The 27,286-nt window shown below is 40.3% G+C and overlaps 1 protein-coding gene across 9 annotated transcripts in view; it reads left to right on the forward strand.

The window, feature by feature from the left end:
• The first annotated feature begins 48 nt into the window (after positions 1 to 48).
• DEPDC5 (DEP domain containing 5, GATOR1 subcomplex subunit) overlaps positions 49 to 27,286 on the forward strand; it is a 46,358-nt gene continuing 19,120 nt past the window's right edge. For 3 of the 9 annotated variants that reach the window (XM_085305790.1, XM_085305795.1, XM_085305796.1), the window contains exons 1-30: positions 55 to 271; positions 971 to 1,145; positions 1,754 to 1,841; positions 2,551 to 2,597; positions 3,061 to 3,146; positions 3,933 to 4,016; positions 4,707 to 4,756; positions 5,471 to 5,540; positions 6,300 to 6,378; positions 7,286 to 7,347; positions 8,860 to 8,929; positions 9,609 to 9,681; positions 10,446 to 10,549; positions 10,813 to 10,887; positions 11,563 to 11,697; positions 12,188 to 12,249; positions 12,356 to 12,429; positions 13,274 to 13,343; positions 13,898 to 13,934; positions 14,451 to 14,571; positions 15,135 to 15,358; positions 16,925 to 17,128; positions 17,661 to 17,796; positions 18,312 to 18,409; positions 21,697 to 21,762; positions 23,096 to 23,279; positions 24,498 to 24,658; positions 25,740 to 25,857; positions 26,031 to 26,198; positions 27,035 to 27,254. In XM_085305790.1, coding sequence (XP_085161916.1) covers positions 1,088 to 1,145; positions 1,754 to 1,841; positions 2,551 to 2,597; positions 3,061 to 3,146; positions 3,933 to 4,016; positions 4,707 to 4,756; positions 5,471 to 5,540; positions 6,300 to 6,378; positions 7,286 to 7,347; positions 8,860 to 8,929; positions 9,609 to 9,681; positions 10,446 to 10,549; positions 10,813 to 10,887; positions 11,563 to 11,697; positions 12,188 to 12,249; positions 12,356 to 12,429; positions 13,274 to 13,343; positions 13,898 to 13,934; positions 14,451 to 14,571; positions 15,135 to 15,358; positions 16,925 to 17,128; positions 17,661 to 17,796; positions 18,312 to 18,409; positions 21,697 to 21,762; positions 23,096 to 23,279; positions 24,498 to 24,658; positions 25,740 to 25,857; positions 26,031 to 26,198; positions 27,035 to 27,254 — 3,024 coding nt within the window. In that variant the 5' untranslated portion in view covers positions 55 to 271; positions 971 to 1,087. Of the gene's footprint in view, positions 272 to 970; positions 1,146 to 1,753; positions 1,842 to 2,550; positions 2,598 to 3,060; positions 3,147 to 3,932; positions 4,017 to 4,706; positions 4,757 to 5,470; positions 5,541 to 6,299; positions 6,379 to 7,285; positions 7,348 to 8,859; positions 8,930 to 9,608; positions 9,682 to 10,445; positions 10,550 to 10,812; positions 10,888 to 11,562; positions 11,698 to 12,187; positions 12,250 to 12,355; positions 12,430 to 13,273; positions 13,344 to 13,897; positions 13,935 to 14,450; positions 14,572 to 15,134; positions 15,359 to 16,924; positions 17,129 to 17,660; positions 17,797 to 18,311; positions 18,410 to 21,696; positions 21,763 to 23,095; positions 23,280 to 24,497; positions 24,659 to 25,739; positions 25,858 to 26,030; positions 26,199 to 27,034; positions 27,255 to 27,286 lie in introns of all 9 variants that reach the window. The other 6 variants (XM_085305798.1, XM_085305799.1, XM_085305793.1 and 3 more) reach the window with 4 other exon arrangements.

Below are 27,286 nucleotides of genomic sequence, written 5' to 3' on the forward strand. Positions count from 1 at the left end.
GCGGGCCCGGCATCGCGCCCCGCTCCTCCTGCCGCGCTCCGCACGGCCGGTCCGTGGCTTCCCCCGCTGCCCGCGTTTTTTTCTCCACCGTGTCTTTCTAGCGCAGTGCTCGAGCTCGCAGCAGCGGGCCCGCGGGCTGGGCCCGGCCCGCCGCAGCGCCCCTGGCGCGGCGTCTCCTCCGGCTGAGCGGAGCGGCGCTCTGAGCGCGGCTGGAGTTGTGTCTTCGCTTGCCGATGCGACTGAACGTTGCGGAGAGCCTTTGTCCGCGCTGGTAACGAGCAGTTTAAATGAACCTCTAAACAGAGCGAATGCGAAAAGTAAAGGTCCTCCACAGAAAAATACGCTATTTTAAATAAAAACAGGAAGAAAAACGCGGATGATACGTTTGAAAATAAAGCGTTCAAAACAATCCAGTGCGTAAAGCTGACGCGCGTGGCCTTGTGTGTAGCGGCAGCTGCCCTCTCCTGGCTAAAGCTTCGCTACTTCGGTGAAAAATCATCCAAATGCGGATTCCGGTGTCTTTTGGTGTGAGAGGTGGAATTCAGTTATAGTCGCTGCAGAGTATAGTAACAAAAACGGAGGAATTTCTGGCTGTGGACATTTGAGTATCAATCTTACGTCATTAAAATATTAAATTCAAAAATTCTTGGAAATGTAAAAGACCCACTTCTGGAGAGTGGTACTGGCTCTCTGATGGGAGTACTGGTAGAAGAAGAGTCTTTACTAAACTTTTACTCTGAAGTTGATTAAACCCTGTGGCGTGCCAGCCTTTCAGGTGCGGTGTTCTCGGCTGAGGCAGTTGTGATAGAAGAGTCATTGCCCATGTGATCAGGGATCCAATCTCTGACTCTCTGTAGAAGGATTCTTCATGGAAATGTTCTATCATAGCAGCACAAGTGTTGGCAGAGTGTAAAGAATAGTTTTGTAATAACAAGAGGTCTGTGTTTGTGTTTTTTCTTCTCCATATTAGATATCCAAGATGTCATCTACTGTTCAAAGCAGCTAAGCTGAGAAACGCCTTGGTGCTGTCAGGACTCCCCGTGGTGGTGGAGGACCTTCTCTTCCCAGGGAAGAGCTAGAATTTAAGATGAGAACCAACAAGGTGTACAAGCTCGTCATACATAAGAAGGGGTTTGGAGGCAGTGGTCAGTATCTTCTGGCTCGTAACAGTGAGATCAGCATGCTCTTCCTTATTTTAGCTGTTTCATTGATCTTTTTTCATCTGTTTTGTTTTCTTCTTCTAACCTAGTATTTCAGTCACCCTTAATAAGTGTGACAGAGGTGTCAATGACTTGTTATCACTGCCTGTGGATGCATATGGGATCAGGCTTTGTGTTTCTGGCTACTAAGAACAACATTTATTTGTTTACTTCCTACTTCTGGGCTCCAAATTAAAACATGTTAATAAAGTTTTGCTAAGAAGATTCTATAGCAGTCCGCCTTCCTGCCAGTGCTTGTTAAATGGGAAATAGAAGATTCTGCTTGCCTAAGTGAAGCAGGCTCTTTTCTTGAACAAATCTGGTGTGTGTGTTCAGTGACTTTTAGGAAAAGTTTTTGCCCACAAGGTTGGCGAGACTGAAGTGGCTGGATAGGGGCACTATCACGTAGTGAATATAGTGAGTGCATTGCTAATGTGTTAATCCTGGACTAGTACACTAATGTTGAGCAGGCTTATGCATACAAAAATGCAAGTTTCTGCATTTGATACATATTTGTTTGCTGCAGGTTTTCTTATTTATGTTTTGTCTTGTAGACGATGAACTGGTGGTGAATCCTAAAGTATTTCTTCAAATCAAGCTGGGAGATGTTGTGGAAATTGCACATCCCAATGATGAATACAGGTGAATTCTTTGTGCTCTTATCAGTCAAGTGTGATTAGAGAACTGAAAGGGCATGTTCATGTGCAGTAGCCTCTGGACTGAGGGACTACTGATTGCTTGATTTCATATTTTGCTTCAGGGCTGCTATGTTTTTTCTGCCTGAAGAAAGGTAAAGGGGATAATGATAGCAAGAGGTCTTATGCTAAAGTTTGTGGAATTCTTTGAGTCTAGTTCACTGTCTGTTTGTAGAGTAAGCAGTACCTGAATATGGAGGAAAATACAACATCTTTGTCTTCTTGATAGAGCTGCTGTTACCTAATGATTGTTCTTCCATTCTATAGTGTCTCCTAGGCAAAATGAAAATTTCCTAGTCTGGCTGCGAAAGTGGAAACCTCCTTATATGAAACTATCTTACAGCTTATGTGTGAAAAGTAGGAATGCACCTGTTTGATGATCTGAGAAGTTCTTGTGTGGCTTATCTTCCCCACTAGAACATCACATTTAGCTAAATGGTACCTTGTAGTTATAATAGGTATAAAAACAACAAGGGATGGCAGGCAGAGAGGATGATGTACAATGTTTTCAGAAAATATTAATGTAAATGTTTGTTAATATGACATTGCAAATGCTTAGTTTATCCCATATTCAGTGTTATTTAAGTGCTTTGAGAGAGTGATTTAGAGTAGATTGATGTTTCAACTCTTCTTTTTTTTTCTTTTTTGTGTCCTAGCCCCCTGCTCCTACAAGTGAAGTCACTTAAGGAAGATTTGCAGAAAGGTGAGACTCTAGGCTTAAAATATGTATGCGATTGGATTATAGCTGTGATTGAGTAATACAGTATATTTTAACTTTGTAAGAAAATCAATACTTTGTCTATTTAGGAATGGAAGGATTATTATTTTGTCAGGAAATGAGTATTTTAAATTAAATCAGGTTTTGGCTTGATAATGTGGAGTACAGTTTAAACAAAATTATTGGCTTTTTAGACCTTTTTTTTCTCCTATTCTCTGACTGGCTATATGTGTGTTCTTCTTGCAGGAAATAATTCAGCCTAAACTTTATCTCCTCTGCTTTGATTTTTAACAAGTCTTTAATTAGGCAATAGCTGAGAGATGCTTTTGTCTTCTCATAAGGTTTCAAGTGTTTTGTGAGAATCTCTGTAATGATTTAGTACTTTAAGCCACTTAAAACTTTTTGGGGGTATTTACTTCCCTATTGTCATTTCTTTCTTCTGAGGCAGAAACTATAAGCGTGGATCAGACTGTTGCACAGGTATTCCGACTGCGTCCATACCAGGATGTCCACGTAAATGTYGTTGACCCGAAGGTATGTGACTTTGTAACTTTGTTTCTGTCTGCCCCTTTAATTAGCTTATTTGGAGCCCTTTGGATTTCCATCATCAGTGGTGTTGGAATAAAGGCTTTTTTTTTTTTTTTTTTAATTAGAAGGTTTTTATCCTTCTTTCATAAGCAAATGAGGCTTGGACAATTGCAATATTTATTTGTCATGTGACTTTTTCTTCTGTCCTCACTGCTCCCTCTCTCCTGAAGCCTGTAGACTAGCTTCAGCATAGCTTGACGGATATGTAGAAATCTCCAAGATAATTAGAGTCCTGAAGTTTCAGGATAATCAGGCAGATGAAAGAGACTGTAAGTAGGCCAGTCAAAAGATAAACCCTAGTGTGAATTCATATCATTCAATGTCAGACAACCTTTATAAAAGACATCTTTTATAAATGTCCCAACTATCAGAAGAGCTTCAATCAAAGTGTGCTTTTAATACAAGACAAAAATCCACAGGAAACTAGGCTTCCTTAATTTCATGAACAGTGGAAGTCATTTGTTTACCTGTGCTTTGAAGCAGCACTGGAATTCATAGTGCATAGATGTGAGGCTTTTTCTGGCTACATTATGCACCATTCTGCAGCTCACAGTAATTTCAGGTATATGTACAACATTGGCAGTTCTTCTGATAGAATTTCCTTTTTCTCTTGCATCTGTTAGGATTGATTTGCTTTAGAATAGCAAGTAACATTTGGTCCTGACTAGAATAGATTGAAGGGTGCTGCACAGGAAACAACAAGCAGAATCTGAGCTTTCTTTCATTTCCCAGGAGGTGACCTTGGACTTGGTGGAGCTGACTTTTAAAGATCAGTACATTGGACGTGGGGATATGTGGCGACTGAAGAAAAGTTTGGTAAGTCCTCTGCTTGCCCTACTGTGTAGGGTGCAGGAGATAATGTACCTTTTTCCTTGCTCACTGTAAAAGAGAACAAGCTTTTTACAAAGTAGAGAAAATGGGGGAAGAGACCAGTGTCAGCAACTCCTGAGTAACACACAGTTGCTTATGTTATTGGGACATCAGATTGGGAGAAATGAATGTAAATATATTACAGAAAGAGTTATGGTCTTACCATTTCCCATTCTGTGGCAAGAATGTTCATTAGTGCCTTGGACATGGAAATCACTGCTGAGAGTTTTTGTGTTCTGAATTTTACTAATTTACTACCTTTGGAAGGAATTGAATCCAAGTATTTTTCAAGTAGAAGTACACTAAAGTACCTGCTCTATGATAGTATCACTTATTAAGCAACTATTCAGAGTTCTTTTTTTCTGCATCTCTAAAATGCAGTCTTTGGTTGCTCTATGGCCAGTTTACCAGGCAAATAATCATTTTGTTACGGTTGTTCAGCCTGGCTCCAGTCTATTATAAAACTATTTTCCATTGTGCTGTTTGGAGGTTCTGTAGGCTGAGAAGTTATTTGCAAATATTATCAGTGGCCCTCATGTTTTTATGGCAGGAGTCTGGTGTTCAAGTGTGTTTTTTTGCGAATCAGTCTACTTTGAGCATACTGTTCTTTTAACACATGAAACTCATCTTTCTTAGGTCAGCACGTGTGCTTATATCACCCAAAAAGTTGAATTTGCAGGTATCAGGTGAGTGCTTTGTTATTTTGATTTATTCCCCAATATAGGAAAATTTCAGAGGAACAGAGGAATTTCTGACTTAAGAGACAACTGTAAAGAGAAATACTACAAGCTTGTATATTTTTAGCATTTTCAGCTGTCATGGGAAAGAATATATTGTGAGGAACACAATCTACTGCTGCTATTACTCTGAGCGCTTACTGCTACTTATGACTTCAGATCTATGAGTCTGGAGTATCCAGTGTGAGAATCTTCTCTGAAAAATCCTCCACATTTTCCCTTCTCTTACTTTTTTTTTAAATTATTATTTTTATTATTTTTTTACAGACTTCTGTCTGTAGTGTGAGGTGCAGGAAGAGTTTTACCTGAAGTGGAAGAAAACAATCATAAGACAAGTGACCACACTTGTTGCCTCTAGAAGTGCCAAATAATTTGTCTTTCACTTATTAAGAGTATTTTGCCCTGCTAAAGCTTAGTAATAGTACAGAAAAGAGTTACTTCAGCTACTGCTGAGATGACAAAAGGTCAAGGGGACATGAGGATGCCGCAGGAAACAGCTGCTTGACATCTTTTGGGTTAGAGATCATTTTTTATTCAAATACACTTATACTGTCTTCAAGTCATCCTTGAATGCAGAGTTTGGCACATCCCTAATTTGCTCAAAAGACTGATTTTCTAATCTTCATTCTAGGTAGTAAATATTCTGCCCTGTTTTTCTTCCAGGGCGCAAGCAGGTGAACTGTGGGTAAAGAGCGAGAAAGTCACTTGTGGCTACATCAGTGAGGACACCCGGGTAAGATTTTTAGTTGGTGGGGGAAAGGAAGTTTCCCCCTTCCTTTCCTTGCCAGGCTTGTTGTAATTCTCTCTTGTTTGCACATTTGTGTGAATCATTTGAATTGGCTGTGTTGTAAGGTGAAGAATGGTAACCAATTCAAGAAAATGAGTAATTAATACAATTTCTCTCTCTTCTGTGCTGCCAGCACTCGGAATTACTTTGGCAGTTGGATTGCAAACTCTTTAGAGAGGAAGTGCCCCATGGTGCAGTGGCCAGAGCATCGTATAAGTCACTCTCTAGTAACGTCTGCATTTGGCACCAGTTAGGCATTCTGTGGCAATAGCGATCAGTCAGTTGGTTCCATCTCTTTCCTGCTCCTTGTAGTATGCTCGAGCAGTGTTAATTCCACTGTGTAGTGAACTGTAGATCAAAGAACTGATCTATGTGGGCAGGGGGGAGAAGCAGGGAAGAAGCTGTTTTATTGTGTTACTTCTCAGGTCGATCAGTTCCCTGATTCATTTCCTTGTCCAAATCTTCATCCTGACAAAGTGTAAGAGGCCTCAAGAGCCGAGAATGAGTGCTTAGGAGTTGGTGGGACAGGACCAGTGGCTGCTTAATCTGGTACTTCTGCCAAAAGTATTGTTCCTTAAACTGTGTCCCTGGACACTGTTAGGGAAGCCATTGCTTGGGATCTAAACAGTTTCCTCTAGTTAGTGCCCTTTTAATGCCTTCAGTGAATATACCTTGTTTTAAAAAAGATCTTTCATTGCTCTGTAGGTCGTCTTCCGTTCCACTTCAGCCATGGTTTATATCTTTATCCAGATGAGCTGTGAAATGTGGGATTTTGATATCTATGGTACGTAGGTAACTGACTTGCTGCTTGATTGTGAATGTGGATGGCAGCAAGCTTTTTTGTCACGACTAGAAAATTAAAATGTCCTGCCTTTGGCTGAGGCATAGCTGTGTGAACTGTGCTATGTCCTCTCTTGGAATCTTGCTTGCAGTTCCAGGCGTTTACCTCTCCTGGGTATTCGATAATTTTCTACTTTACTGTAGGGTTTGGGTACTGCTGTCTCAGTGACTAGTTCATGAACCTTGGAAAAGGTTTTCCTGTGGTTATGTCCATATTGGGTGATGAGGGCAGGTGCAAGCCTCAGTGAATCCTGAAATTAGAAATGTATGGGAGCCCTGTGCAAAGAGGTTTTTGATATTTTAGATCTCTCTTGACTTTGGTTTAGTCAGGAACTCAAAACCCTGTGTTAGCCCTGGTAGAGTCAGCTAGAATTGTTAAAATTTTAGCAGTTAAGAATCTGAGTGACTTATCTCTATCATTGTCCTATTTTATTCTGGCTTAATTCTTTAATAACTCCCATACCACTTCCTTTGACCATGTGTTTAGGCATATGTAACTGGGCAGCTATTCAAAACTGAGCAGGAGATTAGTTGTGCATGGCATCTCTAAAAGATAGTACAGATGCTTTCCCAGTATGTTGCCAGCATGTTGGAACACTGAATTTAAAGGTCAGATCCCTCTGACAGTATAGTCTTGTTTACATCCTCTGAAACTTGGCCTTACTATTTCAGCTTTTTTATCATCTTTGTTTCAGAAATACTAATATTCAGTATGCACACAACAAGTTATTCTGCTCTGATTCTAATAAAAATTATTATCCTAGAATCTCTGGGTTAAATTTTACAACCATAAGTATATGGTTGAAGTAACTGCTGCAGTCTGATGCTTTGGAGATGTGTTTACTTTGCAGGGGACCTGTACTTTGAGAAAGCTGTGAACGGTTTCCTTGCTGACCTCTTCACAAAATGGAAGGTAAATAGCTGCTTGGGCTCATCCTGATTTGAAAGAGTAAGTCAGTGTCATCCTAAATACTGAGCCCTTTGTTCTGCCGGTTTGGGGAAGAGCCGGATTCTGTCGGTCAGTGCTACGGTTTACRGGACTCAGCATCAGAAGAACGTTACTGCACGTCTGCAGATAAGTCTTGGAACTACTTGGCACATATAATTTATCTGTTGCATCTACTCTGTGTGCATCATGCAGTAGATTTATTCACGTGCAGGGGATCTAACTGGACTAATGTCATCAAATATATGATATGGTTGTGCAATAATCCACAAGTACGATTTACATGATCTTATTTGTTCCAGSTCATTTCAATTCCTCATATTTCCCTGGTTCTGTGTGTAATCTGGTTGATATGGCTATCTTTTAATGTGGGGGGTTCCAGACTGTAGTACCTGCGCCACTGGAAGTGCAAGCTACTTGAAAGTGGGGTGCTTTAAAAAGCACTGGAAGCCTCACTGTGTCTTCTGACTGAAAACCGAGTGTCATCTCCTGTGTCAGTGCATCACCTGGCTCTGAGCCAGATACAGCTGTCAGCAGTCCTGTGTTAGAGGAGAGGGAGAGCAGCATTGGAGACTGACAACCTTTCAGCCATAGAGCTATCCACTAAACTACCGTTGATTTAAATAAGAGAACTGTAGCAATACCTAAAATAAGGCAACCTAAATCTGCAACCTAAAATGGAAGGATGATGGACATGGCAAGAGTCTGAAATCCTAAATTTATAGCATTATGCAAAATATGAATCGCAACGGTTCCAAATGTCAAGGAGAGCAGGAATGTACTTAGATCTGTCTCCTTTTCATGGAGCTTTTCCCCACTGCAGTTACTAGGAGCACTGCATGACATGTCTCTAAAATACCTGTTTGCATTTAGTACCAGTAAACCGTGTTGGACATGAGCTGAGCAGATCCAGGGGCTTGCTCAGACCAAGGCTGTTCAAGCTTTCCCTTTTGAAGGAATGGCCAGTATGGTCTTTACAACTAGTTAATTCCATTGCATGTGTTGGCACTGTAAATGTTCACTGAAGTTTTAACTTTTATTTATCTGAAATTGTTTGGACCATCTCTTTCAATATTAACAAATAAGAATATCAATGTCATAAGAGAGTATGTTTATGTAATCAAACAAATTGAGACAGCTGTGCTTGTTTTGTTTTGTTTTTTTAAATCAAAAAGTAGTGTATCCTCACAGCTCAGATAAGAATCTCTTTAGAAACTAGAAGAGACTGCTCCTGTGAAATGTTACATAGCAGAACAGGAGTCAGGTCAGAGCATTATGTTATCTCGTAAAAACCTATGCAGCACTGATGCAGACACACAGCGGTCAGTTTTGTTTCTAGTTACCTTTGAGCTGTGGTGTGAGAGAAAGGTGCTGCTATATGTTTCTCTAGCTATATACTTGTGTGTACACATAGTTTTCTGCTCAGTGTGATCCTTAGGGTTTTGTTTTTTCTTTTTTTCTTCTATGCTTCCTGTAAAGGAGAAGAATTGTAGCCATGAAGTGACAGTGGTTCTGTTTTCTAGAACATTTTATGAAGCAAAATCCATAGGTAAGTAAATCCTATCTTTGCATGACACTATTTTTAACCTCTCTTTTCTTCTCTCGCAAGTTGGTCATAGGCTGGCAGTGATTTTTGCAAATAAAGAAGGGTTGTTCTCGTAGTGGATACTCTACTTTGGAGTTCATTAAATGTAGAGTACAAATGGAATATTGGTCATGAGGAAGTTTTCAACTTCATGACCAATGTGTATGTTCAGCTTCTGTAAATTTTGTTTCTCTAATACAAAATCCTGAGTCTATGTTTCCTGTAAGTTCTTGTCCTCCTGTAGAAATGACAGGGAAGAGAGAAAAATATTAGTGTTTAATTTGAAGAGAAAACTACTCCTTTGTAATCTCAATCAAGTATTCCTTCAACAGCTTTTAAAAGCTATTTTCCCCCTTGGTTTATTAAGTTCCTGTCCAAACTATTACATGCCAAACAAAATGGGTGCGTGACTGTTCTTATGAAAATACTATAGTGAAAATCTTGCATGGAAGAGTATACGGCAAATTTTCCTAGTCGTGCTCAAATTCCTGTAATACTGCTTTAAAAGCATTTAATATTGTGGGAGAGAGAAGATTTTTCTTAAAGATTTTTTAAAATGGAAGTAACTGTACCTTACTAGAAAAGACAGGATTTTTTTCTATACAAGAACATAGAGTAATACTTGCTTTTCCTTTCATTTTAGATGAGTTTCCTGAAACACATCGTGCATCAATTCGGCAGGATCACGAGGGAAGATTTTATGAAGATTTTTATAAGTATGTCTTCCTTATAGTTCTTTCACCTCTTGTCTCATGGTGTATTTGCAACCCTCATTTTGCATATCCAGTTATTAACTCTAGTACCTTTCAAGGAGTTAATATTGTTAAAAACATTTATGTCTGAAAGTGGCAACAGATTGATGAATTTTCCCTATCCCATAAATTGAGTGCAAGCTAATAATTACTAGATTATTCTTGTACTTGTAGGTGAGTATATTATTGTCTGCACTTTGTTGGAATTGCCAGCGAACTTGAAAATTCTGTAGTGTTAGCAGTAGTTTTTGCTTAAGGCTTAGTTATCTTTCAAATCTTTACTTTCTTAAAGTTGAAGAACAGATGGTGCCACTGCTGAAACTCCAAGTGTTTCCAGTTGAGTACTAGAGCTTTTTGGCTGATGGTCACAGCAGACACAGCTATTGAAGCTGTTGGTTGATCCTGAAGATTTTTCAGAATCTTACTGCTTTGCAGAACAATGATGTTACTTGATATATAAAGTTGATTGTCCATTTTACTAGAACTTTCTTTGGAACAGGCTTTAGTATAAAAGCTGTCAGGAGCAAGAGATCAAACTACTTAGGCTGGCGATGTGCCCAGCTCTGTCTGGGCATCTTAATGGTTGGTACAAATATGCAGCAGTTCTGAAGCACTGCCTAGCATTCCTTTTGTGCATTCCTTTTGCTGTAGCCATAGGTTGTTCATCTTTTCTCATTTCCTTATCATAGCTTCCTTTCACCATCCTAATTAAGTTGTGTTCTGTCCAGAGTTGTGGTTCAGAATGAAAGACGAGAAGAATGGACCTCATTGCTCGTGACCATTAAAAAACTTTTCATCCAGTACCCTGTGCTGGTGCGACTAGAGCAAGCAGGTACAATTTCCTCCCACATGCTTTTACTCTTTTATTTGAAAGTTGCCTGTAAACTCCAATTGGAGTCTGGTATTTGCAGTACTTAAAAGTGCTTTCCTGGATAAGTTACTCTGCTTACATCTTTCTGAGAGCCAACAAATACCAATTTTGCTTCCAGGCTGTGCTACCAAAGCAGTTTTGTTTTGTTTAATGGGGAGTCATACAGAGATGATTTCTCTCTTTTTTTTTCCTCCTCCCCTCCACCCTCCGAAAAACTTGTCCAGAGGGCTTTCCACCAGGTTACAATTCTACCTCAGCACAAGGGAACTACCTGGAGGCCATAAATCTTTCATTCAATGGTAAGTTGTGAACATAGGATAAAAGTATACAGAGGAGGAACTGTTAAAGCAGCTGTCAGTAAGTGGGTGTGGATTTTTGCTGCCTGGTGCTTAACACTGGGAAGAGAAGAGAAGTTGAAATATTAAGGGGTTAAACTGTTATTTTCTGTCTTCCGGAAAAAGTGTTCTGTTTCTGTCTCTGGAAGAACTGGTTGTCAACTTCCAATAATTGAGTATTGAGTAGTTCAGTCTTCAGGAGAGATTTACAGGATCTTGTTAGCATGATTTTTTTTCTACTTTTCTGTAATTCTTTACATCAGATATCTTTCCATCACCTTAATGGCTGTTAATTACTAATTACTTCTGTGGGAGAGAGTGTATCAAGTTGCTTAGTCTGATTAATAATCAGATTAAGGATTTTTTTTTTAGGGTGTAATAAAGGAAGCACTAAGCATATGAGAAAAATTCCTATGCATCCATCTGTCCCCCATCTTTTCTTCTTCTCTGCTCTGACTCATCTCCTCTTCCTATAGCTTTATTGGCACTAATTGGTTGGACAAGGCTGTGTTCAAGTCCTCAGTGCATGTGCGTGAGGAATCCTGCTTAATATCACTATTCTTGTCATATTGCTCTCTGAAAACATCCATCATCCTTTGCTTTTAAAGGATAAATGTATTCCCTGACTCTTTCCTCTAGTGTTTGACAAGCATTACATTAACCGGAACTTTGATCGGACTGGCCAAATGTCTGTGGTTATCACGCCTGGCGTGGGTGTATTTGAAGTAGATCGGCTCCTTATGATCCTAACCAAACAGCGGATGATAGACAATGGTAAGAAACTCACAATACTGTGCAACTTCTGTAAACACAAGCACGCAAATTTTGGAAAAGCTCTGCTTCCTTTTTTTTCTGAAAAACTAACTATTGTAACCTATGTATTCTGGAAAGAGGTGTAAGACAGCTGGAGGACTTGTCTCCAAACTTGATATTGAAATGGTTAAATTTTAGAGAACTGGAAGGTAGTTAATTTCACATGGATTGGAGGTAGCTGTGTACTTGATCCGTCCCATGAGACATTCCCCTTAAAGGATAATTTTGTGTGATTTATGTTAATTCAGAATAAATGCTTCCTATATCCCCATTGGTGCTGTCGGTTTGTAATCATATCATGGGATTCCTAATTAGTATTTTCATTACAACTGCATCTTAAAAATCTGATATGAATACAATATGGGGCTTAGCTCAAATTCGTGGTCTGTTTTGTCTTAGCATGTCTGTCCTGCTTGGTGCATAACTGAACTCTTCTGTTCCTTGTTTATAGGGATTGGTGTGGACTTGGTATGCATGGGAGAACAACCACTTCATGCTGTTCCACTCTTTAAGGTAATGGAAGCTTCTTTTCCCTTCTGTCTGCCACCAGGACAAATGTTACTTCTTTTGTGACTGAGTAGACAAAACTAATTGCTATACTTCTGAATTTCTCTTCCAGCTCCACAACCGCTGTGGACCTGGGGACTCCAGGTTGGGTGATGACTACAATATCCCACACTGGATAAACCATAGGTAGGTGAACCTAATGTTTTTGAGGAAATACCAACCTTTGCTAAACCGTTGTGTTCTGCTTTTCTCTACATAGATCTGTCGAATTCTCTCTTTTTTTGCTGTTCATTTCCTCTGCTGAGCTTGTGAAGCACAGACAGGTATCACAATAGCCTTGCATTAACTAGGAGCACTCTTGTAGAAAGTGTGACATTAATGCAGTGTACCAGAGATGATAGGGTAATTTGCAGAGGGAGGAGTCTTGATCTTAAGCTCTCTTCCCATCTAACTCACTTCTAGCCTTGAAATGTGCTCATGTATCAGCTGTCTGATCTTTTCCTTAGATGAAAATGGCATTTAAAAGCTTATAACAAGGCAGTATTTAAAAAAATGTAGATAACAAGAAAGAGGTCTTAATGCATAAATTGTTTGAAATAAGTACTTAATGCATAAGCTATCTGAAATGAGAGGAGGTCCTTAGTTTTACAAGCATCTAGGTAAGTCATTACAGTCCTGCAAATTAGGGGAAAATCATGTCAAATATACAGTAATATATAGATAGTGAAAGTTGATATCTTTCTGTGAAAAGAGGAGTGAACTGGGAAATGTGAAAGTTAACGTATAAAGAAGAGGTCTAGACTTAGAGTTTACAGGAATCAAAGGCTTGGAGTTTAAGATAAGAGTAGCTTCTCTCATATTTACCATCTGTCTTTTGCAGAAGACAACATATATAAGAAAGTTACTCACTTTTCTCCATCTAAAAGCTAGCTCAAATTCACGGGCTGTTTGCAAAGTAGCTGACCAACCCTCCTCCTTACAGTGTTCACTTCCTAGAAGATAACTGAACAACCCTGTTTTTCCTTTTCAGTTTTTACACATCCAAAAGCCAGCTCCTGTGTAACAGCTTTACTCCACGGATTAAGCTGGCAGGAAGAAAGGTAGGTATATTCTGATTATCTTTTCCTCGTATGAGTTAAGCACATAATGTCTTTTCTCAGCTGGGCATCAGAATTCTTCTAGCAATGTTAGCATTTTAGCATTGGAACTGTAGAAATTAGTTTCTGTGTTAAAAGACAGTTTATTTTAGGGATTGTGAAAGAGGGGCTTGTTTCTCTGTCTCTCTTTTCTAGGATGAAACTAGGTAGGAAATGTTTTAGCCAGCAAAAAAAACAGAGTTTAAGTTTGTAACACAAACTTTCCTCCTCTGTAGCGGGGAGGAAAGGTGTCAGCAAAGGTGTTTGTTTTACACCGTGGATTGTGACTGAGTATCAGTATTTCATATTTCTTAATTGTAGACTAAAGTGGTCTGGCTGGCTCACTGAGTCAACAGGATAAACTATTTCTATGATAGATACCGAGTCTGATGCTTGACCACACCAGGGGGACATTTCCATTGAACATGCTGACTTTTTTTCTCCTTTCTGCCCTCTCCTCTGTTGTTGTTGGTGGTGGTGTGTGTGTCACTTCGCCTGTCCTGTATTGAATCTTTCAGCCGCTGGTTGAGAAAGCAAAAAATAGCCGAGATGCCTGTGAGTATTTCTATTCTGGAATAACCTGTCCTGTTGACTCATAAAATAGTAAATAGTTCTAGTAAGACAGTGATACTACAGCAGCAGCGCTATGATGAGATACTGAAAGGGATAATTGTTGCAGAAAACCATCAAAACCAGACAGTCATTATCAGGGATACTAATAAATATGTATGAATTGCCTTCTTGGCAAATGGAGACAGGGGGAGAGGTTCTCTCCTAAATGCTTGTCACCTGACTTGAGGAATAGATGGCATCATGCTGGCGTGCAGGAAGTACTGCTTGTGGGAATGGGACAAGAGGGCATTGGCTGACCTTTTGGGATGTTGTTAGAACCATGCACACAGAAAAAGAGCGAGACTTGCATTCTCCTAGTGCAAACTCATTTCAGGAAGGTGTGTGTGCTTTTATGTCAGTTTTCTTAAAGATACTTTAAAATGTGCATTTTCCTGTTTTCTTGCAGATCTTTAACAACATTCTTGAAAGGGGTTGCAATGTTTTGTGGTTTTATTTCAGCTTTAGGGGCTCCAAAAGATGCTGAGAATGCCCTACCTATCCAGGTAGATTATGATGGCTATGATGCCCAGGTGTTCAGACTGCCAGGCCCGTCCAGAGCACAACGCTGCGCCACTTTCAGGTAAGAGATGCTTATGAGCTTACTGATTCCAGAACAGAATGGTGGGATTGATGAACTTGTGTGAAAATATTCTTTGACTTTCCCTCTTTCAGATGTATTGCCTTACTCTGAGGAAACTGTGTATGTAGACCTCTGTTCACTTGAGCAGCTGGTAGAAATCCACACTGAAAGATGCCAGCACAATTTAATGTAGATAACGATTTAATGTAGTTTCTCTCTAGCTCTGTTTTTCTAGCTGTATAGGCTCAGGTCTATACATCCTGAGCCACATCTGTATCACCGGCTTGGTGTGGTATCTGTAGAATTGCATAAAGAGTTGAACATGCTCCTTTCACAGTCATTGTGCTGGAAGCATCTTGTGACTATGTCCCTGAGTAGTGTAACGTACAAAAGTATACAGTATCTGTATAGTAAAAAATGGTGATAGCTTGTTTGTAGCCTCCTTGAGTTCAGCTATCCAGTATTGAGTCTCTTACATGAATTGGGCCTATTGGAGCCCCTTGATAATCCAGGAATTAACTAATCTCTCTTTCATATCACTGGATGTGTCTTTTTACCTTCAGCAGGTCTGTAAGGGAGAGAGAAAGTCGTACCAGGAAGAGCTCTAGTTCCTATGACGTCTCGTGCAGCCCTTCTCTGCAGAGCCGCACGCTGCCTCCGGAGGAGGTGAGGAGTCAAGCTTCTGATGACAGCTCATTGGGCAAGATCTCCAACATCTTGATGATCCCACGACCTCACCTGCACCAGTATGAAGTCAGCAGCTCTTTGGGCTATACCAGCACCAGAGGTCAGCCTGAGGCAGGTGGGAAAGAATCTTAGGTAGTGGAAGGGGAGAGAGAAGAAGGAAATTTTTGTTGACCACAGCCAGGCCAGCACAGAGGAGATGGTGCTCGCATTAGTATTTCTGCTATAGCTTTTCCACAGCGCTATGACTGAGTGTGTATTTTTCCTTGCGTATTTTTTACTGGCTTGTCCTAAATAAAGTGTCCTGACACTAATTTACTCATTTCCCTTGTCTATTACCATTTTTAAAATTTTGACTATTCTCCTGTGCCCTTCTGCAAATGTGGACATGTACAGGTAACTTTTTATTATCCAGGGCACTTACAATCAGTGAAATGGAAATTTGCCTTAGTAGTGAGCCCTGGGGGCCTCCACTTACAACTTCTCTTTATTAGGATTTATTGTCATTAGCAGTCAATTTCTCGAGCCTTCCTTTTGACAGTACACTGCTGAGTCATCTTGGTATGTTAGCAGTGGTGACAGTCTCCTTTTTTTTTCCTTCTAATTTATTTTTTTCTCAGACAGCATTTGATATCTTCCACAAGCCCTGATTATTCCTAGGTAAATTATGTTCCTCCTCTGATTGCTTGATAGTCTTTAGAATTAGTTTGCTGCCTCTGAGGGCTGTTTATGCTTTTTTTTCTTTCTTTCTTTTTCATCGTGTATAGTACCTCTAATACCATATTGGTCCTGCTACAGCAGTTGGATATAATGGTCTGTATCTGCTATGAGACAGTGAGCTTCACATTCCTTTTGCCCTTTGTGTTTGCTCTCTGTTAATATGCACATAGGCAGGCTGGTGTTTTTTACTCCTTTACTCTGAAGGATGGTCTTGTATCCCAGCTGAAGGTGTGCAGCTGTTTGAGGATGTGTATTGGATACGACTGCCAGGAAGGGAAAGGTCAGAGTAAGTGGGATTTTTCACTTGTCCTGACTGGCAGGACATGGTGGCAAATGAGACCTTCCTTTCTCTTTGGAGTTTCTATTTGTTGAACAAAGCAAATGCTACTTAGTCATCTGGCCTAGTTCTTCCTCTCCTGTTTCTAAATAACTGCGCTTGTGCTCTACACTGGTAGTAATGACCAACTGGTAGCTTCTGAGATCTTGTGTCCTGTTTCTGCTGGAAATAATTACTTATTGCAGTGGTCAAATCTGAATATTACAAAAAAGGTATATATTGCTCAGTTGTGCTACTGCTCTATCTTTGGTACTCATCCCGAAGTTTCTGGTATATCCTGTCAGTCCTTCTGTTTTGATGATTTCTCAGGAATTCTCAAAGCTCTGAGTAATTTTGCATAGGTCACTTAGCAAATATTTTCTTTATGGCTTAATTAAGTACAAAGTGTCACAGTGGACAGTAGTGCTGTAATGGCAGGTGAATCTTTTTTTTTCTTGTCTGGATTCTAATTTATGTTGTAACTTGCATAATAGATTGAAATTGCTTTCAGTTTCTCTCCGTATCCTCTGCTTATTCTCGCTTACCTGGGGATTCTGGAAGTCCCTAAGCAATTCATTCTCTTTTGCTTGGTCTCTGCATGATCTCACACTAACTTAAAGTTGTGTTTTGCAGATGTCCTTGAGAACATGCTGGAGTCTCAGCAACGTGACTCCAGTGCCCCTGGGAGGTTCCATGTTGGCAGTGCAGAATCCATGCTGCACATTCGACCTGGCGGTTATACACCYCAGAGAGCCCTGATAAACCCTTTTGCCCCATCCCGCATGCCCATGAAGCTTACATCGAACAGGAGGCGCTGGATGCACACTTTTCCTGTTGGTAAGTCTCTGTTTCACAGCACGTTAAATTGCTACGACTTCTTTCTTGTCCAGACATTAGCACAAAAGAACCAATGTGAACTCCATGTCTTGAAATGCTCTGCACTGTCATGTAAGCTGAACTAAGTATGTATAAGCTTGATAAAGCAGAGCTCCTCTTAGAAATGCTATGGTCTTTTGGTAAACTTGGAACATCAGATACTGTGGAACAAGCTTATAATAGATGGAGGCTGTGGAAGTGCATCATTGCTATGATTTGGATTTGGCTTCAGCGTCCAGATGCTGAATCATTCTCAGATTTCTTTAGTGCTGTGTAAACAGCCCTTCAAAATGTTTAGAAGAGCGTTGTATTTCTCTGGCTTCAGAAAAGATGCCGGAGGTTTATATCTTTGAAGATTTCCTAAGTAAGTTTTCTTGATTTCCACTGGTTAGTGTTGCTTATGCTGTTGATGAATGAAGGCTATGAGCAAATGAAGAGAACTAAGGAAACCAAGACAGATGAGATGTTTAATAATCAAACTATAACTGCGTAGGTCCATCAGGAGAAGCTATCCAGATTCATCATCAAACTCGTCAGAATATGGCAGAAATGCAGGGCAATGGGCAGCAGGATTTGACACATTCTTCTGCTGAGCTCCTGGAGCTGGCTTACCATGAGGCAACTGGCAGGTAAGATCCTCAGSATAGATATGGGGGCACGTGATATGTTGGAAGGGGGCATAATAATCTTATCAATGTTGATAAGTAGCTGAAGGGAGGGTGTCAAGGGGATGGGGCTAGACTCCTTTCAGTTGTCCCATGCGAAACAACAAGAGGCAACAGGCAAAAACTGAACCACAGGAAGTTCCGCCTGAATGTGAGGGGAATTTCTGCACTGTGAGAGTGAGAGCACTGGAACAGGTTGCCCAGAGAGGTTGTGGAGTCTCCTTCTCTGGAGATATTCAAGGCCTGCCTGGATGCAACCCAGTCTAACATGCTCTAGGTGACCCTGCTTGAGCAGGGGGGTTGGACTAGATGATCTCCAGTGGTCATCACGTGCAGGGTTGGATTAGGAGCAGGGTTTCGCCGAAGGCTCAGCTGAGGTGGCAGGCTGATTATGTGTTTATATATGGGGTCTTGTTGAAATTGGCTTGAGTGAGCAAAGTGTTTCTGTAAAAATACAGGCTGTTTTTGTTTTTCTCTAGACATATCAGCTCTCGTCATCCAGGTGACAGTGCCTCTTTCCTGAGCTTCGGTGGAGCAGAAGAATATTCTAATGGTCTGGCTGGCAGCAACGGTGCAGGTAACAAGGCAATGGTAGAGCATGGAAATTGTGAGACGAGGCCTGTGACGGAATAMTAGAGCCAGGAATCATAGAAAATGGGTGTATTAGGGGGTATGAAAAAGAAAYAATCGTAGAAGAACAATTTTCACCTTCTAATGATCAATTACTGCTTTTGGATTTTTTAACTTCTCTCTAATTTCTCTAGCAATGTCTTGTAAAACTTCTGTATAGGGAAGAAGCTGATTGTTTACATCTAGTAAGTTCTCGGGCAGTTGCATAGTTCCAATAACTGCAGGCATTGGCATCCAGACATGAAAAATAACTAAATGTGAACTGGTGTTGTTCAGAACTCTGCTCTGAATGGAGCTGCCTTAAGTTGTCACCCTTTGGATTAAGAAACTTGTTTGAATATGTATTTTTAGATATACAGGTTGATGGAGAGAACAAAGTTTGGTCATATCTAYGTTTTGAGAGGAGCTGTAAAAGAAAGGTTTTATTTTGTATGGTAAATTCTGAGATGTAGTGTTTTCTAGCATTTCTGGTCATTATCTAGCAGAGCACTTTCTTCACATTTTAAGCACTTGAATGTGAYACTGCTTCTGCCAAACGTTATCACACAGCCCAAAATATTTAATCATATTTCTGAGATGTTAGGACACATTTTTGTGCATACAGTTAAAGATTATTAACAGYGTGTGTTTTACCTTACACAGAGATCTGGATAAGTAGAAATTCTCAAAATTTCTTTTGAATCCTATATGTTACATTAGTTTCTGTGATTTTTTTTGAAGAATATCTGATGTTATGCACATGCTTTTTAGGTAGGACACATGGAAACAATTTTTTGATCTTTTGGACAATAGSATTTGGGATTTCTCTTCTCAAAATCAATCAAAAATTTTTTTTGATTTCCATTTCTAAATGATGGTTGGATGAAAAGAACTGTGTTTTTCCCCTATGCTCACACCTTGCAAAACCAGAAAGGAGTTTTGTTAGAAGACTTGATTTTCTTGTCTAACTTGTCTTGTGTTTGAGTAGTCACTTTAAAAGTGACTTCTGTTCTGTTGTTTCCTTCTGTGCATTTCATTTGAATACATTTTATTTTTTTTCTTTGCTTTTTTTGCCTTCCAGATAGAGTTTGTTTGTTCTGGCAGTTGTTGTTGTAAATGAAGTTTACATCATTTCAGCTACTGGATATAATTTGCACAACACAGATGCAGAAAATATCCTGGGAATAAACATACTTGCATTTTATAGAAGCTTTTCACAGCTGCAGATTGCATATAAATCATGTGTATGGTGGAAGTTAATCTGGGTCTGCCTGTCTTTGTGGAAGTCGTTATGAACCACCTTTCCAGACTAAACTCTCTCAGCCATCTGTAGCTGCCACAGGTTGACTCAGTGGTATGACTGTTTCTCCATTATCATTTCAGTCACCTGTGAAATGAAACKTTTTTTTTTTTTTTTTTTTGATTTCCAAAAATACAATTTCTCAGGGAGTTTGGTTCTTCTCTGATGCCTGCAGCATGTTTTGCTGCACCATGTGCTTCATGGTGAAAAATTACCCCATCTATTTACACTGACATTCAGCATGCTGTCTCTGTTGTCCAGCAGATGGTAGATGGCAGTTCAGAACAAATAAATCTTGTTGCAGTTCCCTAAGTAGATGGCAGATGGCATCAGAGTAGTTGGTGAAAGATGAGTGCCAATATGACCCRTCTCCTGTTCTGTTGCGTTGGCATCGTTGTGGAAGCAGATACCCATCCTTTCTGTTGTTAGTAAATGCTATTTAGAGTAGTAGCTATGATATAGATATCTATTTCCTGGGTAACTTTACATAAGCCACCTTCATAAAAATGGCTCCTTTAAATGTTTGTGGAGGCCTCATGAAGTTTGTATTTTGCTGTATGCTTTTTAAGCCAGCAAATTGCCTTCTCAGCTACTTGTTTTCTCGCTTGTGCCAGAAGAGCTGTTTACGTATCTACGTACGTACATGCAGAACCAGCTCAGGGAATTGATGCAMCTGAAAAGTAACTGGAATTATTCTTTCCAGGGTGAATTGTTTCACTGTGACTACACGAATGTGCACGCAAGTACAGCAGAAAGATGTGGAATGGGGCCTGGAAAGAAGCGGGCAAGGGGTGGCGTGGCGTCACGGAGGCTTAGCGGCCCCGGAGCCCTGCGGGTAGCTTTTGTTCTCCAGGTTGTTTAACACGCAAGAGCCAGCAACCAACAGCTAGAACCAATCCATTTGAAAACGGGAGAAAAAAAAATCATAATCTCTAAGTCRTAATCAAGACTTAAATGTACTTTTTCATTAGTCCGAGTCCATTATTAGTCTTTAGCTTAGCATGAATGACTGACTGAATTTTGCTGAAAAGCAGGAYGTTTTTTCAATAGGTATCATTTTATCTTCTTTTACAATAGAAGAATCAACTTTCTATTCTTTGTTAGAGAAGTATGAGTCTAGGTATATCTTACATTTTGAAACWTAATGAGAATTGTTGCCTTTTCAGAACATACTTACTTCTAAAAATACTCTATTATTTTGGGCCTATTTAGGGGCACTGAAGGCTTAATATTTTCTATGTTTTTGGCCTGGCAAGGGATAGCAAGATAGATAGTGTTTGCTGAATCAAACAGATYGTCTGTTTGTTCTGTTTTTTTCCCCTCAGGCTGGGAGGGGAAATGTGTACTGGCAGCTTATGCCAAAAAATATTGGGGTTTTAGTAAATCTGTATTATGATTTTGATAAATTGCTTATTAAATCTTATCTATACTTTCTTTTTTTCCCTCTCAGCAGATGAATGTCTGTTGTAATTTCCTTTCTTGCTGCTCCCGTGTTTTATGACATTCTTCCTCTCAACTCATCGCTTTTTCCTAGAATGAGAAAGCTGATCAAAAACATTCTGGTTTTGAGTGCTGAGTGGGTTTAAAAGTAGAATTAGCTTCTGGGACCTTGAAATTAGCATGCTAAACASTTACAAATGACTCCTTTTTATTTGCTTATTTTAATGGTATATGTTTTTGAAGAAGTATGCCACTGTTTTGGGAAGATTTTGTTTGTTTTTAACTCTTGAGCACTGCTAATGAGATGTTTGAATTTCAGTGAAGATATCTTGCTTTTCCTTTAGCTGTCTTTGTGTATTTTTATGCTGTGCAGAACCCCGAGTTCTTCTCAGAGAGAGAAATGTTAYCATATTCTTAAAACATTTGCATGCTTTTGATTTGTATTTGTTTGGAATGAAAGACGAAAGTGAAGTGCACATGACTGCTTAAATATGAAATGTACTTTTTTCTTGTAGGGATAAACCTCAAAACTCAGAACAAGGATTCATTGGAAGATGCTATTTCTAACTCTCCAGATCCAAGTAAGCAGAAGGAAAGTTTGTACAACAGGTTTGCATAGGGGGGAAGATAGGAAGAGGGCACGTGCATGTCTGGAAGCATCAGGAGGTTGTAGGCAAGAAACCAGGAAGCCAACCTGGCTTTTGGCAGGAGTTTTGCTCTGCAGTAGCTGGCAGGATCTTCCTGTATTGTGTAGCTCACTGAGATTGCGGTTCTACAGCTCTTAAGAATATCTGAAACTCATTGTCATGTTACTKCCACAGTTCTTTCCTTACCAGACACTGTTAACGCAAAAACTTGCTGAACTCTTATCTGCTTCTCAGTGTGAAAGGTTTGCTTGGCATCAGCTAACTGAAGCAGAAATAGTACAGTCAGTTTCTGCATTTGATACCATTTTCTGAGAAATATGTGCCTCCTTCTAATACAAAAACAAGTGTGTGACTGCTAAAGAAAACATTTTCTTTGTAGCAGTGTCTTGTATAATTTTCTTGCACAGTATCCTGCCCATTAATATTAACATCTTCATTATGAATTCTTTTTTTTTAATCTTTAATATCTCTGTGACAATAAGTTGAGAATTAGCAGTTGGCTGAGTGCCTTGATATAGATTAGTTGAGGCAGGTCAGAATGTAGCACAGTAGCGAACTGATGATTTGATATAATTTAGTTGGCTTTCAGTTTTTAATGTCTGGTTTTAGATCTCCAGAATCCTGAAATTGCAACATGACTCTGGGAAAGGGTGTAGAAAAGGAATGCTTTCCAAATTACTATTTTGCTCGTCTTCCCACCCCTCTGGAACTGTCTTCTGTTTTTATAACTCTAGAAATACTCCCCTTTCTGCTGTTGTACTATGCCAGAAACAGGCCAGTCTGTCATTCTTTTTCTCCCCRTCCCCAGCTCCTTCTGCAGTTATCTAGGACGCAAAGCTGGTCTGATATTCTTGTTCAGTCTTGGAATGTTGATCTAGTTTTGTTATTTATACTCTGTAATTGCACCTGACTTGCTATAATTTTGGCAGAGCAATGGCTATGTCAGCTCTAGCTTTCAATCAGCCGAAAATTAAACGTATTAACTTTGAATCCCATTTGCATGATGGGATTAAATTAGCATGTGCACTGCATTGTTTAACAAACTCTGTCTCTTTCTCTCCCTCCCTTGTTCCCCTCTTACTTTCCTTTTCTATTTCCATTCCACCCTCTTCTTGTCTCCCTTGACTTTGTGCCAACTCTGCACTTGGCTCTCATTCTTTCCAACTTTCCTCTTCACATGTTTCTCTCATCTCCCTCTGCACCCTGGTTTTTATGGGTGACCACATATGCCCCCGTTGTCTCCCCCGCCAATTATACAACGAGGCAGTTCTGACGCTGTCTGCTCCCCCCGTAGTGCCAGGCTTCTGTTGTACAGTTGGAGTGGACTGGAAGTCTCTTACTACTCCGGCATGTCTCCCTCTTACCACGGACTACTTTCCCGACCGTCAGAGCCTGCAGAACGATTACACTGAGGGCTGCTATGATCTCCTCCCAGAAGCTGACATTGACAGGTTTGCCAGCACCTTCCCTGTAATGTATCTTGAACTGAATCAAAATGCTTAAGGTGCAGCTGATGGAAGAGGAGTGCTTTGGAGTCTGTGCAAGAGAAGGATGAATTGCCAGCATAGCTAGCAGTGGAATACTTGATTTTTGCTTTTCAGTATGTAACTTTGCACCTTTTCTGATGTTACCACCTGACAGTATTGTCTTCAGCAGATTTTATGTTAGAAGTGGTTTGAGTGCAGAGTTTTACTTCTCTTAGCTTTTTGTTCTGTTGTTTTAATCAGAAAAATAACCCCAAACTATCACCTTCGTTAATGTTTCCAGCAAGTATTTTAGAACTGCTAAATGACCAAATGTGCATGGATTGACAGTATTTAAGATGCTTATCCCTACTTCTAGAGATATTTAGTTGAAAGCATTTGGGAGAAAAACAGTGTTAATGGGATAAAGAGAGCTTCTGAGCTTCTCTTGCAAGTCTCTGGTAACTATTCTTTAATTGCTTTGTCTTTCTGAAGCTGTTTCAGTTTTTTAAACATCTTTCAAACTTTCCAGAGCTTATGAAGCGTCAGATAAACCTCTGCATATTGCTGCTTTACAGGGAAAAACCAAAAGCAGTAGTCAAGATGACCGAAACACTGGATCCTGCTGGTAAATAGCAGGATTAAAGAAATGTCACGTCCCTTTACAGCAGGAGACAAAGCTCAGGAGAGCAGAAGTAGATGTAATGACATAGTGATGTGGAGTCTCTCCTCATCACCTCTCATTCTCATCATCTCCTTGCTTGAACTGTCTTTTAATCTGTCTCTGCTCTAGACTTGCCTCTCTGGAATAGAGTGAAGCCCTCACACTCGTGACTTTGAGTTCCGCTGAACACGTACCGAGTGTGCTGAGATTCTCTGGAAAGTGCTATAAAATTGCTAAATTTATCCAAAGTTTAACAGCGGTTGTAAGCAAATCTCTTTTTGTGGACTCAGGGTCTATAACTCATTTCAAAACCACTTTCAAGAGCATTAATAAATATTGCCAGACAGCTAACCATCACCTGTTACAAACAGCAGAAAGGTGCCCGTTCTTTACAGTTCCTGCAAGTTGGTTTTCTCAGGCAGAGGGCTCCACTCGCGCAGATCGCAGTGCAAGAAGAAATCCTCAGCCAGGAAAGGCAGAGCTAAGAGCAGGTGGATGGTCAGCTCCCTTACTCTAGTCTCCTTCTTAACCTTTGTGCTCAGGAGAGATGAGGAAGGGGTGCAGATGACAGCCCAACAGGTGTTTGAGGAGTTTATTTGTCAGCGTCTCATGCAAGGCTATCAAATCATTGTGCAATCCAAACCACAGAAACCAGCCACGGCTGTGCCGCCCCCGCTCAGCAGCAGTCCCCTTTACGGCAGAGGTGAGTGACTTTGCATTGGCAATGCAGACTTCTGTCTTTCTCTCCTTCCAGCAGTAGCAGTAACCTCCATGAATCAGGCATAGGTGGTCGTTTTAGGTCTTTGTTTCTTCTTATTTTGTTAAACGACAGTCTTTGGAGGTAGAGTGCTAGATGTGAGGCAGCACAGACAACTCTAAGGAACAGGTGCAGGATAGAGGAAAAGGAGTGTTTCAACGTTGATTTAAAAAAAAAAAAAAAAAAAAAAAGCCTCATATTCCTAGGAGTGAGCTGAAGGAAATACGGCTTGAGTGCTGTTTGGGCAAACACATCTTAAACACAATTCACATGGGGGACTGCACAGCAGGCCCATCTCTATAAAAAAAAACAGGCCAAACCCTCCAACATGTATTTCTCTGAAAGTTAGTCTGGAAATAGTTTCCTAATTCTAAAACAGCTGAAAGTCCCAGGTGAGCAGATCAAGCTTTACTGTCCTAAGATCATGATTCAGCTAAACCTAGTTAGACCGCAGAGGACTGGGAGTGGGTTGGAAGGGTGTTATATTCCCTTGAGGGAATCTGACTGTGCTGTTTGACTTGAGAGTTGTTTTTTGAATATTCCCTAGACAGGACAGAGTTCATAGAGACGGGAATACRCAAAACCAGCATAGTTGTTGTTCTCTGCTTTGAGTGTGAGCAGCAAAGGCTCCTTTGGTAAGGTGTCAAGCTTAAGTGGCTAATTGCAGGAATGAAGCACGGAGAGGAAGGGAAATTGGAGCCCAGYTTTGCCATCATACCCACCAGTTTCTCAGCACTTCATATTGTCTGCTGTCTAGTTGTGTTTCCCAGGAGAAGTCTGTACTGGTGGGGTGAGARTAGCAAATGCCCTTCTGTCTTTGGCTGTGACGTTAGCAAATGTTAATTGTAAGAACATAAGGCTCATGATGCATCAGCTCTTAGAAAAGATGGCCTGAAAGATGGCTCTTAGTTTATGTCTGATTTCAGAAACCTGATTCTGGAGTCTTTCTATGGATTYGGTTTGTTGACAATGTTCTGACTATTGCAGTAAGTTTTAAAAGGTGTATGTTTTGCTTTTCTACAATTAGGTCTTGTATCAAGAAATCGGCCAGAGGAAGAAGATCAGTACTGGCTGAGCATGGGCCGTACTTTCCACAAAGTAACATTAAAAGACAAAATAATTACTGTGACTCGGTACCTGCCAAAGTGAGTATCCTGTAGTGGAGCAGTTTGCTATTAAATGTTCAGAAGAACATGCTTTACCAACTGTCTGTGCTTGCTTGAAAGACTGTACTATAGAGCCTTTCCCTCTTCAGGAGAAGAAAGAGAAGAAATTCTATCAATGATGCTGAAATTAAAGCTTGACTTGTCTCTTTTAGGTATCCATATGAATCTGCTCAGATAAACTACACATATAGCTTATGTCCTTCGCACTCTGACTCTGAATTTGTCTCTTGCTGGGTAGAATTTTCCCATGAGCGTCTGGAAGAGTACAAGTGGAATTACTTGGATCAGTATATCTGCTCTGCTGGCTCTGAGGATTTCAGGTGAGATCTCCTTTTCCATCCAGACTATTCTGTGTCCTAATTCTCTTTTTCTCTTTTTGACCTAAAATTTCTTTAACAAGTTCAGCCTACGAAAGCTCAGTACTCCATGGAGAGTGGCTGGCCTGATTTCACTTGTGTGCTGCTAGCAGCTTTGTTACCCTTGCATGAGTGTATCAGCATTGCTGTTATATTATCTGATCTTTGATACAAAATCTTGATCACAAAATTCAGTATGAAGTATTTTTTTCCTCTGCTACAAATGGAAAGAAATACGATATTTTGCACCCCTCAGATGCTTTTCTTGACTTCTTACTCATTTCTGTATCTGACTCAAAACTTCCATTTACTTTTGAAGCTGTTGCAGGCTTGTTTGAGTCCTAGGCTTAGCTGGACTGTAATCATACTCCTGAACTATTAGCACAGGGCTTTCTCATTGGCCGTGTGGAATCTCTCTGATAGTGTCAGTAGCCTTTTTGGTATCTTCTCAAGATATGAAAAGACTGGCTTTGTTTTTCTTTTCAGATCTCAACCTGTTTCTGTGGCCCTAATATGTACCTCTGAAAGTCTTTTTTCTTTGCTTATTTCTGGAGGAAAAGCCTTTGTAGGCTACCTCTTACAGAAAAGGAGATGTAGCCTTATGATATAACTGTTCTGAAGATGGACTTGTGTTCTCTTCGGCGTAGCAGTGTGTTGGAATACTTCCCAGTGGTATTAATCTTGCTGGCCGCGGTCTGTTCTTTCTCACACAGGGACAGCAAAATGAGATTTTATTATGCTTGCTGAAATTTATCCCCAATCAACTCTGTCCTGTCTGTCTTCCATGTTCCTTCCTTCAGCCTTATAGAGTCACTGAAATTTTGGAGGACCCGCTTTCTGCTGCTGCCGGCCTGCATCAGTGCCACAAAACGCATTATGGAAGGAGAAGTGCACTGCGATGTGTATGGAGACAAGCCCCGCTCTGATGAGGAGGAGTGGCAGCTCCTGGATGGCTTCATTCGCTTTGTGGAGGGTTTGAACCGCATTCGTCGACGCCATCGATCTGACAGAATGATTCGAGTGAGTCAACTTTTAGCTGAGTGAGAAGCTGA

This window comes from Rhea americana, unplaced genomic scaffold (genome assembly GCF_003343005.1).
Source record: "Rhea americana isolate MKP2758 unplaced genomic scaffold, rheAme1 scaffold_227, whole genome shotgun sequence".
Lineage (NCBI taxonomy): Eukaryota > Metazoa > Chordata > Aves > Rheiformes > Rheidae > Rhea > Rhea americana.